Source organism: Sus scrofa, chromosome 18 (genome assembly GCF_054392235.1).
Source record: "Sus scrofa isolate SSC_HxYL_T2T_F1_AM1 chromosome 18, Sscrofa_HxYL_maternal_Yorkshire_Landrace_v2.0, whole genome shotgun sequence".
NCBI lineage: Eukaryota > Metazoa > Chordata > Mammalia > Artiodactyla > Suidae > Sus > Sus scrofa.
The window spans coordinates 25,854,353-25,876,711 of NC_139400.1; the positions used below are offsets into that span (position 1 = coordinate 25,854,353).

The 22,359-nt window shown below is 54.8% G+C and overlaps 1 protein-coding gene and 1 long non-coding RNA gene across 12 annotated transcripts in view; one reads left to right on the forward strand and one right to left on the reverse strand.

The window, feature by feature from the left end:
* The window catches only part of PLXNA4 (plexin A4), a 628,886-nt gene extending 611,035 nt beyond the window's left edge, over positions 1-17,851 (forward strand). For 5 of the 6 annotated variants that reach the window (XM_085005420.1, XM_085005418.1, XM_021078937.2 and 2 more), the window contains 3 exons: positions 334-546; positions 8,352-8,502; positions 10,892-17,851. In XM_085005420.1, coding sequence (XP_084861546.1) covers positions 334-546; positions 8,352-8,502; positions 10,892-10,987 — 460 coding nt within the window. In that variant the 3' untranslated portion in view covers positions 10,988-17,851. Of the gene's footprint in view, positions 1-333; positions 859-8,351; positions 8,503-10,891 lie in introns of those variants that run through there. The other variant, XM_085005422.1, reaches the window with a different exon arrangement.
* LOC110257550 (uncharacterized) overlaps positions 12,874-22,359 on the reverse strand; it is a 416,793-nt gene continuing 407,307 nt past the window's right edge. For 4 of the 6 annotated variants that reach the window (XR_014833817.1, XR_014833816.1, XR_014833815.1 and 1 more), the window contains one exon: positions 12,874-13,045. This is a non-coding gene — a long non-coding RNA (uncharacterized LOC110257550). Of the gene's footprint in view, positions 13,046-19,590; positions 19,713-19,804; positions 19,928-22,048; positions 22,167-22,359 lie in introns of those variants that run through there. The other 2 variants (XR_014833819.1, XR_014833814.1) reach the window with 2 other exon arrangements.

Genomic DNA, 22,359 nt, shown 5'->3' on the forward strand with positions numbered 1-22,359 from the left:
CCCCTTTCCTGTAAATCAATTATAACAGAAAAAATAAAAACCACTAAAAGAAAAAGAAAGAAATTCCCCTTTCCCGCACTGGTCATGGCTGCCCCGGACCCCAAAGCCTGGTGCTGTCAGGGCAAAGGATGAGCCCTGCCTGCAGCCCGGTCTGGCTCTGTCCAGGGCCCACCAGCGTGCACGTCCAAACGGACCCTTCATCCTTGCTGATCTGGGGTTCCCCAGAACGTGAACTGATGGCAGAGGGAAAGCCCTCCAGACCCCTTGCCTTCTGTCTTCCTCCAGAGACCCCTCCGCCTCTCCTCTGACCGTCTGCCTCTTGCCTCCACACAGCCTACCCCTGCGGTTTTGGGTGAACATGATCAAGAACCCCCAGTTCGTGTTCGACATCCACAAGAACAGCATCACCGACGCCTGCCTCTCCGTGGTGGCCCAGACCTTCATGGACTCGTGCTCCACGTCCGAGCACCGGCTGGGCAAGGACTCCCCTTCTAACAAGCTGCTCTACGCCAAGGACATCCCCAGCTACAAGAACTGGGTGGAGAGGTGGGTGCCGGGCCAGGCAGGCCCCTTGCTGCAGCAGGCAGCTTCCCTTGTGGGTGTGTATGGGGGGGCCTGTACATGGGTCCAAAGTGGGTGGGGCTTGCACACGAGTCCTGGACAACGCCCACCCCCCATAGCCTGCCGACCCGGTATTGTCAGCTGAAAGAAGAATGGGACGTGGCTAGAAGTCACCTCTGCCCTCTGCTCCCCTGCATAGAGGGCCTGGATCTGAGTGACCGAGTTACTTTCTAGGCCCAGGAAGGAAATACAGTCCCTGCTCCAATGCCCACCAAAAAAAAAAAAGAAGAAGAAAAAGAGGGGAAAAAAGCCTTCAAGGGACCCAATGACATCTTGCCACAGACAGGCTGGAGGCCTGTCCCCATCTGCCCCTGTCCATCTGGCAGTTCTTCCAGGGTCCTGTGGGGATGTCATTGTCACCCTGAATGGCTTCTCACTGTCCCAGTCTCCTGACTCTCACATGATGCGCTCTTGCCGCCCCAGGCCTTGGTGTCTTCTCGGCCATGGTGGCCCTGATCTAATTGCAGTCGCTCACAGAGCACCTGTGACAGGAGGGCCACCTGTGCCCTGCAGAGCTGGGTTCATCTGAGTACAAGGCTGACTCACGGTAAAGAAGTCATGGTCTGTCTGGACCGCAGCAGCTCCATACGCCAAGCACCTGAGTGGAAGAGCCAGCTGAAGCTCTGCTTATGTGTCACAGTAGCTCTGGAATATAAGAGGACAGGATTTATAACCTCATTTTGTGCCCATGTAGGGAAAGAAGTATACATACAGAATGGCTGGGTAATCAGTCCAAGATGACTTAAGTGGCTAAAAGGAAAGTAGAGCCCCCAATTCAGCTGACTCCCAAAATCCCTTTTCTATTATTGATGATACTTTTAGAGAGGGCCTCTGCCAACCCATATAGTGTCCGTGCGAATTAAGGAAGGTGTCCCTTCCTACCAGGGGATGTGGCCCCAAGCCAGAGTGCATGGTTTGTTGAGTGACAGGCTGGTTATCAGCCTCAATTCACCCTCTTGACCAAACACCTCTGTGCAGTGAACAACCTGCACAAGCGTCCATGGCAGTCTTGATTTTAGAAGCCCTTTCTCTTTCCAAGTAGCTTAAAGCTAAGAAACTTGGATACGAGCTCAGATTTGGTGCCTTTTGGAAGAGTCATAGAGACCAGAAATTGTTTTGTATTTGGTGACTGAGACAGAATGAACAATATTGTTTTGCTCATGGCAGAGAGAGAGTCTCCATCTTTTGACTTGAAAATTGCCTTCCCTTGTACAGGTGGCATAACCAAGAGGGGGTGGGATCCCAGCCATGTCAGTAACGTGGTTCTGCTAAAAGGGTTGCATTTTGTTTTTCTTCTTGCCCTGTTCTTTGGTCTCTCCCCACCCCTTCTTGCTGGCGCACATGGTGGGCATCCAGCCTTGGCTGTCAGAGAGAACGCTAACTCTTCTGTCTCTGGATCCGATCATGTCAGAGTCACCAAAGAAGGTCTTACCTCCCTCTGCGTTGACAGTGGCTCATTCAGACAACAGAGCTGCTAGTGGCCAGCTCTCCTATGTGGTCAGCTGGATCTTTAGCAAAGAGAGAAGAAAGGCAGCAGCTGGGCTACTGGGGACCCCTGCACTGGCACCGTGTCCCTGCGAAGGGACCTCGGGCAGGGAGGGAGAAAGCAGGCATGTGAGGGGCTGGGAGTGTGTATGAAACATCTGCATGGAGGACACGCCCCCGAACAGCCCGGTTAGTCGGAGGTGAGAGTAAGGCACTGCCAGGCTAATGGTCTCCCTTTCACTTGGTGCTAAATGAGATTTGTGCCATGCAGCTGCTGCAGGTCACGAGTAACCCCAGTCCATGTGGTTATTGCTAGCAGAGCCTTGATGGCTTCCATTCCTTAGCCCACCGGTCTCTTAGCAACCAGTGGCATTCTCAGGAAGTCCTTTCACCTGCTTGAGTCCCACTTCCTTTCTCCTCGCCTTCTGGGACGTGGGCGCAAAGGCAGAGGGGCTGGGAGGGAGCTTGGCAGGTCTGAAGCGCAAGCCCAGAGTGATCAGTTCTACTCTCCTTCCCTGAGGAGGCTGGCCTCCCAGCTCATCTGGCTGCTGGGAAGTGAAGCCCAGCAGCACGGAACTTGCTCGGGACGCCGGCCAGCCTGTTCTCCCAGCTCAGCCTGCCCGGGGCCCTCACAGCCTCCAGTTCAGAAGAACAATGATAGAACGCCCCTTTCTCGTGACCAGAGCTTGCCCACTTTTTTTTTTTTTTTTTTTTTTTTAAGTGCTGCACTTATGGAGGTTCCCAGGCTAGGGGTTGAATCAGAGCTACAGCTACCGGCCTATGCCCCAGCCACACAGGATCCGAGCCACATCTGCAACCTACACTGCAGTTCATAGCAACACCGGATCCTTAACCCACTGAGCGAGGCCAGGGATCCAACCCACATCTTCATAGATACTAGTCGGGTTCATTACTGCTGAACCACAACGGGAACTCCCAGAGCTTGCCCACTTCTGATTTTGCTGTCTGGCTGCTGTGAGCATGCAGAGGGCCCCTGCAGGGCTCCAGCTTGTGCCTCCCTGCTGTAGAGTGCCTTCTGCACACATCTGAGAAGGGCCTTCTGTCCTCGCAGCTGAGAAACTGGGTTTCCCCTGGCTGGCCTGCTCTGTAGGGGGGTGGGAAGCATGTGGATGGGAGGCCTCACTAACTGTTGTTGGTTGAGCAGCCCAAGTTGTTGTCACAACTATGCTGGCTTGTAGCTCCTAGAAGTTCTTCATCTACCCATGCCCCACCCATCCTCCCTCCCAGCCCCCTCTCATCTCCCACCATCCCCCCTCTCATCCCCCACCCTCTCCCTCCCAGCACCCTCATCCCCCACTATCCACCCTCCCATCCCCCACCCCTTCCCTCCCAGCACCCTCATCCCCTACCATCCCCCTTCCCATCCCCCAGCCCCCTCTCATCCCCCACCATCCCCCCTCCTACCCCCCTTTCTTCCAGCCCCCTCTCATCCCCATCCACCCCTCTCCCTCCCAGCCCCCTCTCATCCCCCATCCCCCTCCCATCCCGCACACACCCTCCCTCCCAGCCCCCTCATCCCCCACCATCTTCCCTCCCAGCCTCTCTCATCCCCCACCATACCCACTCCCATTCCCCACCCTCCTCCCTCCCAGCCCCCTCCCATCCCCCACCCCCTCCCTCCCAGTCCCCTCTCATCCCCCACCATCCCCCTCCCATCCCCATCACCCTCTCTCCCAGCCCCCTCTCATCCCCCACCATCCCCAAGCCCCCCCTCATCCCCCACCATCCCCCTCCCATCCCCATCCCTCTCCCTCCCAGCCCCCTCTCATCCCCCACCATCCCCCAGCCCCCTCTCATCCCCCACCATCCCCCAGCCCCCTCTCATCCCCCACCATCCCCCTCCCATCCCCAGCCCCTTCTCATCCCCCACCATCCCCCCGCCCATTCTCTCATGCATCCTCCCTCCCTTCCTTCTCCTTGTCCTCTCATCCAGCCTCCCATCCCATTCCTGCCTCCAAATACCTTGCAATGCCAGTAGTCGGTGGCCCCACTGTCTGGTCTTTACCGCCTCCATCCAAGTATTAGAGCACTTGCTCATGGCCACCTCTAGAGAAAGGAGGGAGAACCTCTTGGTTCCCCAGTAGTAACCAACTCACCTTATAGAGCAGAACTCAAGTGTTGTCACCAGACCGGTGTGTCACGACAGTGTTGTCACCAGACTTGCATGGAATGATCAGCAGTCATTTCTACTTCGTTGCCAATAGTAGTAACATTTTCATCTTAGGTAGTGGCTTCCTTTCAGTTGGAATTAACCCTATGGCACCATTAGGCTCCCTCACTCGCAGTCACAGGCTTTCCAGAAAGAGTGAGTGAAGCTGCGCCCCTGGGAATCAGACCAGGGCATGCCACATGTTGGGATGCCATTTATCACACATATCACACATGAAAAAGGTTAAGAATTTTAAATATTTTTTAAAAACCTCCTAAGGAAGCCATCTATTCAAAATATAAAACTGTAGCAATTCACCTCGGGAACAACACTGGAGGCGAAATCTGGACATTTCATTAACATATTCATTAATCCGGAGCTCCTGTTGTGGCTCAGCGGAAACGAACGGACCAGACTAGTATCCATGAGGACAAAGATTCGATCCCTGGCCTTGCTCAGTGGGTTAAGGATCCGGTGTTGCCATGAGCTGTGGTGTAGGTCACAGACGTGGCTCGGATCTGGCATTGCTGTTGCTGTGGTATAGACTGGCAGCTGTAGCTCTGATTTGACCCCTAGCCTGGGAAGCTCCATATGCTATGGGTCTGGTCCTAAAAAAGCAAAAGAAAAAAATCTTTAATCCATTGGCCAAGCATTTATGGTGTCCATCATGGCACACTGCACACTTGACCCTCCCTTGTGGCTCTCGTGGCTGAGGAGGACGCACAGACGGGCCCTCAGCAAGCCCATCAGCTGTACCAGGGGGAGCTCAGAGAGGGAGGGCCTGGTTCTGCTGGGCCTTGGGAGGTCAGTGAAGGATGCACAGAGGAGACTTTGGTGCAGGGCCTGGAAGGGCCAGTATCTGCACATCAGAGCATCAGGCTCTTGATGTCTTTCATGTCTGCACCTTCATCCTTGAGGTGCTCGAAGGGACGACAGGACCTCGTTCTTCTCGAAGGCTCAGGGCATGAGAGGCTCCCTTCTCGATCACTAGGGCCATCCTGAAGGCAGAGCTGGGGTGCTCACCGTCACACACTGGGCCCACCTCATGGAAGCCCCATGACGGTAAAACACCGCAGACCGATCAGCAGCAGAGAATCCAGCCCTTGGGGGCCCTTCCCTTTAGAGCAGCTCCTGGGGACCAGTGTCAGGACCGCAGTGGTGCTGGCACCCCACCTGAGCAAGCACAGCAAAGACAGCTGGGTGAGGCCAATGGTGGGACCCAGACCTCAGTGGGCCAGGCCTTGGTCAGGTCGAGGTGGGTCAGAATGGACTTTCAGAGCACTAGTCCCTTCTGGAGCAGGACTCACCTGTAGGAAGGTATCCCATGGGAGCAAGTTCAAGTACAGGAGCCCAGGCTGACCTTTCCCTTCCTCACCGCACAGCCAGCTGATAAGAACACTTGTGTGAAGTTCACTGATGGGGTGTAATTGCATTCTTCACAGTCACTGCGGCTGCTCAGCGGCAGAGCCCAGTGCCAAGCCCAGCAGACCAGGAGCTCAGGAGAAAGCAGGTGGGCGCACAGCGCAGAGATGCCAGAGCAGGGACCCCTGTCAGGCTCAAGGGGTCCCACAGGGGTGAGGGGTTGCACAGAGCCCTGGAGAGGAGCGAGAAGAGGTCAAAGCAAGGACAACAGAGAGGACGGACCCACTTAGTCCCGGGCAGGGCTGGGGATGAGGACAAGCTGAAGGTCAGCCAGACCTCAAGCCCCCCACTCAGGCAGGAGGTTGAGTTGTCCAAGGCCACTCAGCTCAGCCATTTAGAACTTGCTGAAGATGAGGACGTGTGGTGGAGCCACCCGTGGGCTCATGAGTGGCACTGTGTACCCGTCCCATCTGGCTCCCTCTGCACACAGACAGCAGAGGGGAGACAGGCTGCCTGGTGGGGATCTGACCTCATTGTGAGAGGGGCCAACGCAGACAGAGAACATCCAGGCGGACCACCCACCGCCATTACGAGAGGTGAGAGGCGAGACCCCTGCCCGTCCCACTCCACTCTCAGCCCCACGCCACCCCCTCCTCCTTCTCACACACAGACTCACTAGAAAGTCTATCCTCTTTGGCAGAATGGACTGGGCTTTTAATGCCCTGCTCCAGGACAGAGGGCTGGGCATCTGCTGTTTGGGGGGAGACAGGGGTCCTAGCCTGGGCCTTCGGGTGCCTCAGGGACCGTAAGGGTCACAGTAGGAGCCCTGATGCTATCTGCAAATAGCCTGGCGGAGCCGTCTACCTACCTGTGAAGCTCTATGAGTGGCTAATGGAAACAGCAGGAGCTTCTGCTTCGGAAGACAAATCATGTCCTATCAGGGGGAGCCTGGGGTTTTCCTCCCCGTCAGGGGCTCTGACCCCCCGTGGTGACAGAGTGGGACTGTCTGGCTGCTGGTCATGGGCAGCGAGGGGGGTCATTGGTTCATTTTTTCCCTCTATGACTTGTGAACATAACCCTTTACCTGACGAGTGTATTCTGCTCCATAGGCCTGGGCTTGAGAGGGGACAATGGCACAAATCTCCCTGGGAGCAGCAAGGACAGGGCCGCCGATAGCACCCCTGGGTCTCCACTGTCAATGGGACACTGCACTTACTCCCTTCCAGAAAGAGTGGCCAGGAATCGAATCTCTCACTGGAACTTTTGTATCGGGAATGTCGTTCCCCAGAACCCCGAGGAGCCTCAGGACATCTGGGGTGGGATCCCGGCCTGGAAGAGAGGGGCTCTCCTGGGATGGAGCAAAGGCGCCAGCATGAAACAGGACAAGGAGCTGAGGGGCCTGAGGGCTCTGGAGGTGGGGGAGGGGGGAGGACCACGCATGGAAAGAAGGTTGCGAAGGAAGGCGGATCAAATGAGAGCGGGGGTGGCACGGCCTCTGCGCAGCGCTCGCTGTGGCTCGAGCAGGGAAGCCAGCCCAGCCCCTGCCAGCCTGGACAGATGCTCTGAACATCTGGCACAAACTGAAAGCTCATTCCAATGCAGGCCCTTGAGTGCGATGGCTGGAGAGGCACACAGGTGCCACGTCGGCTAACCTGTCACCCAACTCCTGGGCACTGGTGGGGAGAGGTGGAGGTGGGGCAACGGGCATAGGACTGATGGATTCATGGTTGGTGCAGTGAGGGGTGCTGGTGGGAGAGGCACGGGGCCAGGGTCCAGGGTGAGAAACAGAGCCTCTGAGAATGCCCCCTGTGCTTACCTGATCGAGCCTTGAGTTCTGCAAACCCAGAGCCTGTCATTGTCACCTGCATTTGTGCAGGTGAGAGTGAGTGAGTGGCTCTCCTAGAACTTTGTGCCCCAGCTGCCTCACCCCAGTCCCCACCCTGGCGACTGTCCCCACCACTGTCGTCCATTCTAAGTCATCAGGCTCGCTCTCCCCAGCATTGATGCCACAAGCATTCAGTGTGGGCTGAGCTGGGACACCGCAAAGGCTCCTGGGCGTGCTGCTTAACGGCCTGATGTTCCCCTGGTCTCTTTCATGTAACCCACAGCCTAAAACGCCTGGGAGAGAGTGGCTGTCTTCAGGGACACGGGGGCCCTTCGGTTCCTCATTAGGAAACGACACAACTCCCCTCTGGTGGGGGAGCTGGGGTGTGCTGCATAAAATGTCAAATAGCAGAAATTAAAAATGTAAATGTTGGCATCTCATTAGCCAGTTGACAGGAGTGCACAGCTGCAAGTGACAGTGACTGATTGCCTTCTGCCAGCCTCTCCCCGCAAGCGGCCCCCGGCCCCACCCTGCTCCTGGTGAACCCTCAGAGAGGGCAGAGCAAGTGCTTAGGAGAGCCTTCGGGCCCCGTGGAGGGGACTTCTTGCATCTGTGGAAGCAGGTGTTAGAAGGACGCGAGAGGCAGACCGGACCACTTTTGCGGGAAGCCAGGAGCAAAACCAGGACAGGGCACAGCCCCTCCTTCCTCCTGTAGCTGGGTCAGGAGGCGCTCCCAGGGCCGGACCCAGAAGCCCAGCCTGGAGAGAGCCTGCCGTGGTCCCCAGGGGGTCACGCACACGCATCCGCTGGCCCAGACCCAGTGCTTGGAGGTTCCGCCTCTTGCCTGCTCCACACACACGGCTCCCCCCCCCCCCCATCCTTTGGCAGGTACTACTCAGACATCGGGAAGATGCCGGCCATCAGCGACCAGGACATGAACGCGTACCTGGCTGAGCAGTCCCGGATGCACATGAATGAGTTCAACACCATGAGCGCGCTCTCCGAGATCTTCTCCTACGTGGGCAAGTACAGCGAGGAGGTGAGCCCTGCCCTGCTCGGGGGCCCGCTGCAAGGAACTGGCCGGAGACCCAGAAACCCCTGCCCACAGCAGCCCCTGTGCCAAGAGCACCACTCCGGACACCCCCCCCCCCCCCCCCCGCCAGGGAAACTCATGACCACCCAGGACTCGAGGGCTGTGCTCCAAAGACTCGGGCACTAGAAATGTGCCAGTCTATAAATTCTGCATCAATCCCGGTTTTTTTCAGATACATAGATGAGGTATCTCTTTCTTTTTTCTTTTTTTTCTTTCTTGCAGTTCTCTCTCCTTTATTTTTTCCATTTCTCTCTCTGATCTAATTCTCTTTAAATAAGCAGCTCCCCATTCTGATAGACAGGTCCTAAGGAATGGAATGGAATGGAGTAGAACAGAATAAGGATAGGATAGGATAGGATAGGATAGAATCAATCAGGACAGAATAAATACAGATCAGAGTAGAATGGAGCCTGTTTTAGTTGCTGCCTTCCTTCCCTAGTTAAGAAACCTCACCGGGGTCATTGCCCCTGCAGACGCTGCCTTCTTTCCGGCCAGCACAAAGGTGCCTGTGGGAGTCTTCTTGGTCATCCTGGTATAGACCAAGTGGGTTCAGAATCCAGACTCCTCATGTCTGAGCAGCAGCACAGCCACCCTCTGTGAGTGGCATCTAGTAACAGGAGCTGAAGCCAGTGCCCTGGGTCCTCAGCTTCTTCCCAGCCTTGTGCCCAGGGAGTGTCCAGGAACCCCAAGGTAAGGAAGGAGCCCCAGCAGGCCCTGGGGACTGGGGTTCACAAGCCGTGATCAGCATGATGCTGTGAACCTCAGGGAAGGGAAAATAAGCGGTGGGTCCTTTAAGGGAGGGACCCCGAAGCTCACCTGCAGGCCAGTGCTGGTCCAGGGCATCTTCCATCTGTCCGTGGCCACGTGAGCAGTAAAGAGGACGTAGAGCAGGCCATTGTCTGCATGCCACTGTCTCATCTTGGAAAGGACTGTCCCTTAGTCTGCAAATATACTGATCTACTGTTGACATTTAAATGTCCCATCTTTATGGAATACTGGGGCTGGTAATTGGTGGTTCTTGGCCAGCTAAGAAGTTAGCAACTCTAGGGAATTCCCATTGTGGCTCAGCGGTGGGGACCCACTGTTGTCTCCTTGAGGATGCAGGTTTGATCCCTGGCCTCAATCAGTAGATTAAGGATCTGGCGTGGCTTCAAGATACAACGTAGGTCACAGATGCGGCTAGGATCCCGAGTTGCTGTGGCTGTGGTGTAGGCTGGCAGCTGCAGCTCTGACTCGACCCCTAGCCTGGGAACATCCACATGCTATAAAAAAGAAAAAGAAAAAAGTTAGTAACTCTATCTTGGTCTACCCAGTTAAAAATAGATTAACTGGGCCAGGAAACCCAAAAGCTCTGGGAGCCACTCCTCAAGCCTTCAGCCTGCTCTTCTTTCCTGCCCTCCCCTCCCTGCTCCCTGACACCCCAGCACCTGCAGATACCACCCCGTCTCTCAACCTCCCCGCCTGGAGCAAGCACTGTGTGATGAGCACGCACGTGTGATAAGCACCTTTATCCTCTCCTGGAGCGGCCCAGGGAGGGGTCATGGTGCCCACACTTTATAGATGAGGAAGAGAGCGTTCAGAGAGCTTCCATGTTTGCCCCCCATCACCCAGCTAGAAACTGGGGGAGCCATAATTCAATCCTCCAACTCCTGAGGCTGAGCCAAATTCCAGCACACTTGTCTTCATGGGCCCACAGTCGCTCCCTGCCGTTGTCCTCTGCCAGCCACCTGCCAATCTCCGCGGAGGCTGTGGTCAACCCTGTTGTTAGGTGTCCCGTGACCATAAAGCTTAGACATAACTCTTCGAGGGTTATTTATTTTTTAACTGGCAAAACAAAGCCAAAACACTTTCTAAATGTGGACTTTCAGGCCTTGGGTTGCGGATGGGGGAAATGTGCCTTTTTCACAAGGGGGTGGGGTGGGATGTCTTGACATCATGAAGTCCCACTCACCCTGAGACACTGAGCATCATGCTTTCCAATGGGAGTGGACCTGCCTGCCGTTTCACCTGTAGGTGACTGCAGCATCTTGGCCCAGGGATGCTCCGTCCACTCTCAGCTGTGTTACGTGGGCAGTGGAATGGACACGTGTGTTCAAACACACCAATGGGTGGGCTGGCATCCTGGGCTCACTGACACCTGGGCACCCACAAGTTTGTTCCCCACGCCCGAGAACCCCCGCCCCATCACCCAGGCCGCCTACCTCCCTAGCAATGGACAGCCTCACCTGCACACGTCTCCCCAAACCTCTGACCACACCCCCCGCCTCTGTGGCCCCTAAGAACACAGACCTTGCCCGCAAGCTCGTAACCGCCGCATTCTTGGCTCTTCAAACAGATCCTCGGACCCCTGGACCACGATGACCAGTGTGGGAAGCAGAAACTGGCCTACAAACTAGAACAAGTCATAACCCTCATGAGCTTAGACAGCTGAGAACCGTCCTTCCAGGGTCCCCTGGAGGGAGGGACACACCAAGCCGTGCCTCAGTCTAGATTATCATCTTTACCAAGTGCAAGTTCCGACTGGCGTCAGGAGCCCCCCTGAGCAGCGCTGTCTCCCACCCCCCGCCGCCTGTTTCTGGCTCCCCCCTGCTTTCTGGATCCCCTCTCTTTCAGTTGCTCTGCCAACGGGATTGAACCAAGCCACCGACCCTCAGTAAGTGCCGTTAGTGAGGGACCTGGCCGGGAGACAACAGAGGGCGCTCTTTCCCAGCGGACCCTGCGCATCCGCAGTGGGGCTGAATCCGGAGCCCTGGACGAAGGACGTTTCTGTGCTGCTACGTCACCTGCCGCTTGCTGACGGCCCCACACTGGTCTGAACCATGGCCTGGGAAGAGGCAGGGGGCTCAGCCTCACCTTCACTGGGACAACGTCGCCTGGCCCATGGTTCCGCTGCTGGGGGCCTGGTCCCTTTGCAGCCAGGAGAAGAAAGTCTCCTGCTCGTGGCTGGAGTGGGGGTGTGAGGCGTGGAGCCACCTCTCACTTGATGGGTGGGCATCCAGAGGCCTCCTTGTCCCCTTCCCATCTTCATGGAGCCCTTCCAAGTGCCCAGTGGGCCCAGCCTACCCGGTCTCCTTCCCGCCTGCAGAAGACCAGACCGAAAGAATGACCAGACGGAAAGAAGGGCAGTTACATCCCAACCTCCCAGTCTGGCTCCTGGTGGCAGAAGTGTAACCCGGAGGGGGAGAAAAGAGAAGGGAGCTGCATCCACTCTGGAGGCAGAATTGGTAGCTTTCCATGCAGCCCCACATGCAAACGAATCACGGCCACGGGCAGAGGTCTGATCCATCGCAGATCCCCAAGTGCCACGTGCCACAGCTCCATCCTTAGTCCTCGCTCATCGGGGTCAAGGTAACATGCAGAGCGCGTCCAGGAGATTCTACCTCCAGCTGTCTCCGTGGCCCCACCCCTGCCGTCCTTGCTGAGGGCGCTATCGAAGCCTCGCCCCTAGCTCCCTGCAGTGTCTGGTGCTGTGGCTATGCAGACAACTTTGTCACTGGACGGTTCAAACCTCCTTGAGAGGAATTATTTCATCAACGTCGCAGCTGTCTCCTGTCACTCTCCTCCCTAACCTCTTTGGCCGTCGTCCGTGAAAGAAACACACACACGAGCCCAGCCTCGCAGAAACAAACCAAAATGCCAGCCAAACTCAGCCCCTGGTTCGTCATGTTCGAGCAGGACTGAAGAATCAAGAGGAAGGACCTGGCCAGAAAGGGAAGAGGGACATACAACTGACCTTGGCCCTGGCATCTGTCTCTCCATCAGTCCATCTATGGCTGTGTCGTTTTCGCCAGCCGGGCAAATGTGTGCTCACACATGCGTCCTAGGTGAGCAGGGGCTCTGGTGAGAGATGGTCCGATGGACAGCCACGGAAACCTGAAACCTTGAAGGGACCTTAGATGCCACCTCCCTCCGTGGTCCAGTCTCCACCAAAGACTCGCTCCTGACAGCCCCGGTGTCGACTTGGGCATTGTCTGAGGCGGGGCTAGGAAGGAGGGTTCCACAGTCTTGCCTTCACTCCCCAAGTACGAGACCTCCTCCCTGCCACCCGCTCAGAAGGGACCCCGCGTGGAAAGAGGAAGGAAGCACAGAATTTCCAGCATCCTGAACTCAAAGAATGCTCGCCGCGTCGGATAGGCATAGCTGTGCGTGCGTGCATGTGAGCTCATGTGCACACACCTGTGTGTGTGCATGTGTGTGCGTGAGTGGGTGCGTTTTTGTGTGTGTGTATCTGCTGCCCCAGGAGTAGGCAGAGAGCTCAGAAAGATTTCTCGTCCTACTAGAGGGATGTGCAGCGTCTCCCTCCTGTGCCCCGCTCACCATTCCTTCGGCACCTTTGCGACATTTCAACTCTTGTTTCCTGTGCTGAGCGCCGGGGGTGAGGTCACCGTCCATAGGAAATCAGGGTGGTCACTGGCCAAGGGAAGCCTGCGCTGGGCGGTTGGTGACACAGGGCAGGGCGTGAGGTGGCCTCGAGGAGAAACCCCAACAACTGGAAGAGAAGCATGAGAAAGATGCGTGTCAGGGGGGAAAACATAACCAAAGGTTTGGGCAGACGAAGCGCCAGGTGGAGAAGCACGGACCTTCTACCCTGGATCGTTTGCTTTTCTCCCCAGAAGCCACAAGCCCTGCCGGCCGGGAAGGAAGCACGTGGCCGGGAGGCGGGCTGTGGAGGCACCTTGGCCGTGAAAATATTTTTGCACATGTGAGGGGTTGGGGAGGAGAAAGACACAAACATATTTAACACAGATGTGCTGAATGGAAGCTGTGTGTGTAAGTGCGTCTTGATTTATTTTTTAAGTTTTGCACAGTTAGAGGGAAAAAAATGAACGAGCAGAAAAAAGAAAAAGACATCACGGTTCTGCTGAAACTTTTCTTTTTTTTTTACCGTATTATTATTATTGTTATTGTTTTCTTTGTCGGTACAAAACTACCCCCCCCCCCCATGTTTTTGTTGTAAGAGAAACGTCAAACACCTCAGAAATGTCAGGAAGAAAGAGGGGAGGAGGCTGGAGATGTTTCCATGCCCTCCTCATTTCTCGTGGGGGGCTGGCTTTATATTAATTGTTGGGGCTGGACTTTGCTGTGGCCCCTGGGAAATGGAGAAACGGGATAGGGTCACACCAGAGCCCCAACCCAATTTGCCCCATAAGAGCCGTCTCTCCTTTAACTGTTTGTTTTCTGTTTCTTTGCTTTGGATTCTTGGTGCCTGTGTGATAATGTTTCAGAGTAAAGACAAAGCAGCATTGTCAAAAAGCCGCTCTTTCCCCCAGCTCTTCTTTCCAAACCTCTCCTTGGAGTCCCCAGCCTCCTCCTGGCAGGCCAGAGACCCAGGCTGGCCAGCATGTGCCAGAGAAGGGCCCTGGGCAGGCTGTGTCCTGCGGGAGGGCGGTCTCTGCAAACCCCTCCCTGTCACGGTTCATGTGCAGGGTCACGGTTCATGTGCAGGGTCATGGTTCTGTTGAAGGTGGGACCTTTATCTGACTCCTTGAGTCCTAGGCAGAGAGCAGGGGCGAAAAGGCCCTCTCTTCTCAACCTCCCTTTCACCCCCTCTCTTCCACTCTTCGCCCCTCAAGGCCATGTGGGTCCAAAATGGTACCAGGAGATCACATCGTCCAAATAACTGCCCTGGGCTGGGCAGGGAGCTTGAAAGTTGGAAGGAGATGATGGGACGACGCCAGAGGTGGCCAGAGGCAGGGAGAACTTTGCAACGTCCCGGATTTAAGGGACTGGGTAGAGAGATGCTGGGGAAGTGAGCTGCAGACGGGTCATCTCTCCTGAGGAGCACACATCTCCCCAGGAATGGGCTTTGCCATTCCTGGTCCTTCCATGGAGACGCTGACATTTCTCGGTAGCTGCACATAGCTCCATGAAGTGACGATGGCTACGTGTCGGTTACTTCCTCAGGACAGTATTTTTTTCTTGCCTTCTTGTTTTAATGTGGTTTTGAAATTGGGGACCCAGGATGACCTCGGTATCCCAGAGGCTCACACCCAGAGCCAGCCCTGGAGCTTCCTTCTCGTGAGCCTGCAGGCTGGGGAAGGAGGCCAGAGATGCTTGAGAGAGAAGTCAATCCAAGCAAATCCCAGCGTTTGAGACAGGCTGTCCAGGACTGTGCCCAAGGGTGAGGTCCCTGCTGCCCCCTCCCAGTCCGGGGTGAATGTCCATGTGCCGTCTATCCCAGCACTGAACCCCCTTTCCCACGCCCAGGCCCTCAGGCTCTTGTCCTCTTTGCATGTCTGGCTCCTGAGTGTGCCCCTCCCCCAGCAGAGCGGAGTGGGGACAAGCACCCCTGGTCCCTCTTGCCCACCTCCTGCACGTGTAGCCTCTGCCCCAAGGCCATGTATCCGCTAGAATTCAGGAGCTGCTCAGTCCCGCCCTGGACCACCCCTCGCCCCCTCCCGCTCGCCAAAGCTGTCTTGCTGAGTGCTCAGGGGTCCCTGGTCCCTCCAGGGCCTGGGGGGGGAGGGTCCCCCGCATCAGAGAAGCCACAAGCAGTCGTTTCCCAAATGACCTCCAGTCTACCAGGCAAGTCTTGATGATGTTTCCAGAATCCTGAACAACCCCTGGCTCCGACCTTAAAGGGAAAGAAAGCCCGCTCTCCATCTGTCTCCTCTCTTAGGACCAAGGGGCGCTGCCTTTGGCTTCCCAGGATGCCAAGTCAAATACTTAACCTAGTGAAGGTTAAGGTTAATCACTGTTCATCAAGAACAAACGTTCCTGCCTCAGAGAGCCGAGGAGGTCCCTGGAAGGCAAGCGGCCGTGGGGGCCCTCCCCCGGCAGAAGGCCTGTGGACACTCGTTTCTTGGCCCTGGACCGCGGCCCTTCCGGGAAGGGGCCGCCCCCTCGAGAATCCCAGCGCGGGTCTCTGAGAGGCGTTTCCGCGGATGAAAACCTCCAGGTACCCGCGTCCCCCGCTGTGACCCCAGCGGACCCCGCCCCAGGCAGATCCCAGCTCCTTCCTGGCCTTTCCTCTTCCCTCTATTTGACTTGGCATCCTGCCCTCTCGTTCCTGTCCTCAAGACGCTTCCGTCAGCTCCCCGCCCCCATCAGCTCTTAGGACAGACCACTAAGGGCCCCTGTCCCCTCAGCCCTGCCCTTAGTCTTTAAACTGTAGGTGGGCTGTTTATTTGGAGTTTGTAGTTGGCTATTTTTTGTTTTTGCATTTGAAGAGTTCGGAGGAGGGAGCCCCGGGTGGAGGGGGGCATGTAAAGTCCAAATACGCGGGGACGGTGGGCGGGAAACCCTTTACCTGCGACTTTCAAGGGGATGAGGAGAAACTGGAGGCCGAGGGATGGGGGGGGGGGTCCTCCAATTGTTAAAAAAGGGGTCAGGACAACCCTCGGTGTGACCTTCCCCTGCTGGGGCAGCACCCTCTGTGGCTGCTAGTATTCCGGGCGCTTCCTTTGCACCTTTGCTGGCTGGAGCCCAGGGCGCTACCCCAGCTCCCCCCCGCATCCTTCGCCCCCCCCTCACACCCCCACCCCCACCCCCACTGCGTAGCAAGCAGTCATCTCACAGAGTGGGAGGCCGAGGTGACTGAAGAGGCTGCTCCTGGGGGAGGCCGAGGCTGTGGAGCCCCTTCTCCTGGTGCTGAAACGCTGACCCATCCTCCCATTCGGAAAAGAATCTCTGCAGAAAAATTTCAGACATTCAGGAGCGACCTTCCTATTCAACTGCAAATCTTTGCTCCCCAATAAAATTATTTTTTATTAAGGTGAGGAGCCACCTTTACAAATGTAGAGGATGTTTGGCTGTGCAAGTAACACACGCTCATTAGAGTCCCATTTAAATTCCTCGCATAGACCAGTGGCTACTCTAAATCAAAACCAAACCAAACCAAGCAAAATCCCTATGAATGAAAAGACTTCTGTAGGTAGGCTGGAGGTGGGGGAGGGCCGTGGACCTTGGTCAGACCAGCCCACCTGCCCTCCACTCTACCCCCTTTCACAGTCTCCCCAGGCCGCCCCTGGGGTCGCTGAATCCTACAGCCTCCCCCTAGAGGCAGCGGGGAGACCCCGTTAGGGATTTTTCACCGAGGGCCCCTCTCTTGAGAAGGCAGCCACTCGTGGCACATAGGTCCATGCAACCCATCTTGCACCAGTTTCTTTCTCTGGAATGAGAACTTTTGTTGGTTATCTTTGATCTTACAACTCAAGCTCCCTGACAAGAGTAAAATTCAGAACAGAAGACACAGTTGAAGAGCAAGGCAAAGGACACTTAAGAAACTGAGCCCCCCCCCCCACGCCCCGGCCACTTGACCACACAGGACTGTTGACTGCAGTACAGGAGCCTGACCAAGACGGTGTCCGCGTCCTCGTGTCTCCTCCTTCCCTCTTCTTGCCCTGATGTTCCCGCCAGCTTGTTGGCTCGTTAAACCTTCCGTTCTTTCAACAGAAAAGCTAGTATACCTCAAAGAATCGTGTTTCCATTTGGAAACCATGACGTTGTGTTTTAGGCCCTCCTTCATCACACCCTGCCTGGGCCTGGCGTCCTTGAGGCCGGAGGCCCTGGTTTAGTCGTGTTTTGGCTGCGCTGACCAAGAACGAGAACCCCAGGCCCTGAGATGGGAAGGAAGGATTGGAGGCCTCCGCCCTCCTCCCCACTTTAGCTTGTAGAGACCAGCCTATCTCTTTCAGCAAGGTCCTGCCAAGTTACCATAGCAACCAGCAACTCCAGGGTACCACAACAGATAATGGCTCAGTGAGCCCAGGGGTGGGGGGAGAGGAGTCTGGCCGGGTCAGATGACCCAGAGTTAAGTCTCAAACACTTAGAGAGGAGAGGAGGGACAGGAAAGGATCAATAGGTGGCTTAAGGAACAGGCAGGGGCCTCTGAGTCTTAGAGAGAGGCCACTGAAGGCGGCAGAGCGGTCATTCTTGCGCCTGTCACCCACTCCCAGCCCCCGCCCACTTCCTGTTTCCATAACATTCCCACCTTGAACATGACCCTTTGATAGAAACAAAGCAAACCATATCTTTAGACAACAGTGTTATAAGGAGCCTCAAAGATAGTGGATGAAATCTAGGAGAGGAAGAGGGTCGTCTGGTTTTGATTTTTAAAGAAGAGTATCTGAGTAAGAGTTTAAAAAAAAAAGATTAAAAAAAGTTTTTAAAAAGGAAACCTATGCTGTTTAAATTGGAGCCCAGTTGTAACTTGGTAAAGGCAAGCTTCTGTACCTTTGTTATAATTAATTGTATACCTGTGTATGTAAATATAAGGCATTCCTATTTTGCAGTTCAGAACAAAAAAAAAACCTATTTGTAATATAGAATAAAGTTTATTAAAAAATAATAAAAATGAGGTTTGGGATTTGAGTCTTTACGTGTCTGGCTGGGATCAGGGAGGGGGAGGCTGGGCCAGAAGCAGGTGGTGGTGGCGGCGGCAGCCTCTGTGGTGTAGAAATAAAGCACTTTTTTCCTCCAGCTACATGCTGTCTGAACTCCACCACCAGAGACAGCCTTTTACGAAAGGCTCTGTCCTCAGCTACAAAGCAGGGGTCGCAGGAGGCGATAACCCTGCAAAGCGGGGGAAAGCAAACACTCCCAGTCAATGCCGTCCGCAGACACCACTTTAGTGCAGAGCGGATCGGCCTCCGAATCTCTCTCAACACAGCCCTCCAGGCACACGCTCCGGAGGGAAGGCGAGGATTACCTCCCCTGCTTCGAGTCTTCTCGGCAAGCTACTCCCAAGCGCAAATGATCTTACCGGTCCCCTTCCCCCCATTTTGATAGAAGGAGGAGACCTTGAACCCCGTTGGACCTCTGGGATAGAAATGGGGTATATGGAGAAGAAAATGAAGAGGGTGGCGGTGGAGGTGGGGGAAGGGAAGAAAACAACCCGTCCACCTGCGCTCACATCCTTCTATGGTCCATGCCGTGGCTCAGAGGTGGGTGAGGGGAAAGGGAAGGAGATGCAGGTGGTGCAGCATAAGTACCAGCCTGGGTCCAGGAAGTCTGTGTCCTCTGCTGCCCTAAATCTCAGGTCAGCGGATGGAAGGGGTTGGGCTGGATGTCACCATGAAATTCCAATTTTCTTTCTTTTCTTTTCTTCCTTTCTTTCTTTCTTTTCTTCCTTCCTTCCTTCCTTCCCTTTCTTTCTTTTTGCTTTTTAGCGCCACACTTGCAGCATATGGAAGTTCCCAGGCTAGGAGTCGAATCAGAGCTGTAGCTTCCAGCCTACGCCACAGCCACCACAATACCAGATCTGAGCCGCATCTGCCACCTACACCACAGCTCACAGCAACACCAGATCCTTAAGCCACTGAGAAAGGCCAGAGCTTGACCCCGCAACCCCATGGACACTCATCAGGTTCATTACCGCTAAGCCACAACGGGAACTCCCCCAATGTTATTATTATTCAAATTGAAAATCATGAGAAAAGAGAATCGAAAAGGAAGCAAGCAGACAGATGAACCTTCAGGAATCTGAAACTCCTCTATCTCTCTGCCGTATCCCAACCACCAAACCTGAGGCTCCTGGGCATGAGTAACCTCAAGATCGAGCACAAACCCAAAGAACTCACATCAACCAGATGTTTCGTGGACTGGTTTTGGTTTTTTGGGGGTAGTTAAGACACACAGAAACTATACTTCATGAACAATAGGGAGATGCGAGGTGGGCTTCCGTGGAAAGTTCAGATTCGGGTTCCACCCATGACCCAGTTCCTGCCCTGTCTTTAGATTTATCTATAGGGTCTCGTACGTTACCATAACCAGCCACTGTGACCTTGAGAAGAACACATCTCTGTGATTTTGTTTCCTTATCCGCAAACCACGGACAGGTCTAACTGCTCTGGGAAACCCAGGAGACTGTGGAGAGGGTGGATTCCTGTAACTAAAGCGCAAAGGACCCAGGGCATTAGGAAGGGCCCTACCTGCATGCGGTACTATTAATAGTCATAGGAGTGCTACTGCACAGGCAAAAGAGTGGGTTGGGCTTGGGCCTCAATAACAAACTTAGAGTGGATGCTGCATTCGTCAGCTCGGGCTGCCACAACAGAAGATCAGACTGGGTGGCTCAAACATTTATCTTCTCACCTTTCTGAAGGCTGAAAGTCCAAGGTCAAGGGGCCAGGGTTGGCTTCTGGTGAGACTTTTCTTCCTGGCTTTCAAACAGCTGTCTTCTGGGTCCCCACGTGGTCTTTCCTCTGTATGTGTGCCTGGAAAGAGGTCTTTGCTGTCTCTTCTCGTAAGGACACCAGTCCTATCAGACGAGAGCCCCTGTCTTAGGAGCTCACTTAACCTTAATTACCTCCTTAAAGGTCCTGTCTCCGAATTCAGTCACATGGAGGGTGAGAACTTCCACATAGGAATTTTGGAAGGACAGAAGTCAGTCCATAGCAGATGCCTTATTTATCATTGCAAAAGCGTAAACCTATGAAATATGTGTATTTTTGATCGTTAGACTGTGAAATTACTGAAAGTAGAGACCCTACCTCAGTTGAACCCAAGTTTAACAGTGTCCAGTACAGAGTAAATCCCAGTAAATGACGAATGGATGGAGGAAAGGACGAGGGCCGTAGGACTGGGGGAAGCGACGAAGCTGGTCCCTGGATTATCTCCCCAACTGTGACTAACCTAATCTCTATTATCATTATTGTTATTATTATTTTATCTTTTTAGGGCCGCACCCACAGCATATGGAAGTTCCCAGCTAGGGGTCGAATCAGAGCTACAGCTGCCGGCCTATAGCCTAGCCTCAGCAATGCAAGATCCAAGTCACATCTGCGACCTACACCACAGCTCATGGGAACGCCGGATCCTCAACCCACTGAGTGAGGCCAGGGATCGAACCCATGTCCTCATGGGCACTAGTCAGGTTTGTTACCACTGAGCCACAACGGGAACTCCTGATCTCCATTATTTTTCACATTTGGCCGCACAGCCCCTGCCATGAAAGTTTCTTCTTCAGGAACGGAATTCCTTGAGTCGTGGCTGGGGGTGATGCCGGCAGGTGAGGAGAGCAGGCGTTGTGGTCAGAGCCCCTCCCTGATTGGTAGAGCTGCTCCTGGCCGAGGAGGGCAGATCACCACCACCTTGTCACCTTCTCCAAACCAAACTCCCACCTTGAATGCTGACCCCGAGCCTGCGGGGCTGCTGGGAGTGTCTGCTAAAGCTGAAGGCAGGTGTATGGGGCTGGGTCCTCAAATGGAGTGTCACTGTCAACACCACCCACTTTCCCTCCCTGAATGAGCATGACAGTTCCTCACCTAATAAAGGCAGACTGGCCAAGCCTTGCTCTAGGCCGATGAAATCTGCACACTAGTCATGCAGGTCCCCTGCAATGCTCCCTCAGCCTGGACCACGATGACACAGAGCAGAGCCACCAGGTGACCCTAATAGTCATACAGCATGAGTAGAAAATAATTCTTTGTTGTTTGAAGTCCCTGAGGTGTGAGGGCTGTTTGTTACTGCAGCATAACCTAGACTATCCTGACTGTGACAAGGTAGAAGAAGTTAATTTTAAGCTGACCGATCAATAGCCTCTTAGTTGATAGGTGGATGAGTGGACGCTCATCTTTCACTTACAGAGAATTATTCTTTTAATCTAAATCTTTCATTTTAAAAAAAAAAAGACATTATTGCCTATTTACACTCAATGTACCTAGTTTTCCTGAGTGGGATTTTGGACAGATGAGGGAGGAAGGGGAAGACTCAGACAAAGAAGCAGCAAATCCACAGAGAAGTGGAAAGAAGGAGGGGGAGGGGAGGGGAAGGGTCAGGAGAGAAAGTAGGAGCAGCACCTTAGGGGAAGCCAGCGTCTTTTGCCAGTTCTGTGCGGGAGGCTCTCTGCCAGGTATTGGCACAGGCTGCCTGCCCTGGTGAAGCGTGTGTAGCCCCACGTGGCAGTCAGAGTATTCACATCCCACAGCACCCTCAGGAGAGGCTAAATGGACCATCTAGAGATGAACACAACCAAGGAGATTTAAAACAGAGCCTACAGGAGTTCCTGTCATGGCTCAGTGGCTAACGAACCCAACTAGTATCCATGAGGATGTAGGTTCGATTCCCGGCCTTGCTCAGTGGGTTAAGGATCTGGCATTGCTGTGAGCGGTGGTGTAGGCCGGCGTTGCTGTGGCTGTGGGGTAGGCTGGCGGCTACAGCTCCAATTCGACCCCTAGTCTGCAAACCCCCTATGCCAAGGGTGCAGCCCTAAAAAGACCAAAAAAAAAAAAAAGATTTTTTTAAAAAGCCCATAGCTTCCTATACAGATTTTGATCAGTGATCAATTTAACAGGAAGGCAGAGAACCCATCCTTACCAGGGCACAGACCTGGGGGCGCTGCCTCTCCAGGTCCTCAGCCACCCGGAGGAGGCTGTAAATGACAGCTCCTCTTGATGCCTAGAAAGGCCAGTCCACACACATGGGCTGGCTGCTCTCAGCAGCACCTACTGCTCTCTGATCCTAATAAAGGCCTGACAATCCCTCTGAAATACAAGCAGCGGAGGAGCTCGTGTCCCAAGAGCGGGTGGTGGGGGAGGGGGGCGCTTCTTACCCCTGTGGCACATTGGGGCGCAGACCCGGGCTGCTGCGTCTCCACCAGCTAAGTTCCCCGACTGTCTCTGATTAAGCCCAGCCAACTCCAGTGGCAGACGGGACAAGAAGACGAGAAGCTGTCAGGGAGGGGAAGCCGGCAGGTATCAGGGATGTGCTCTCAGCCCCATTCACTAGAAGCACATCAACTAAAAGGGCCAGATCAAGGTGCCCGCCTCACGTGCCCGCCTGCACTGCTCCCCATCCCGCCTGCCCTTCTCACTCCATCTTCCTCTGTGGTTTCCCTCGAGCTGCGTGAATTCCCGTGGGCAG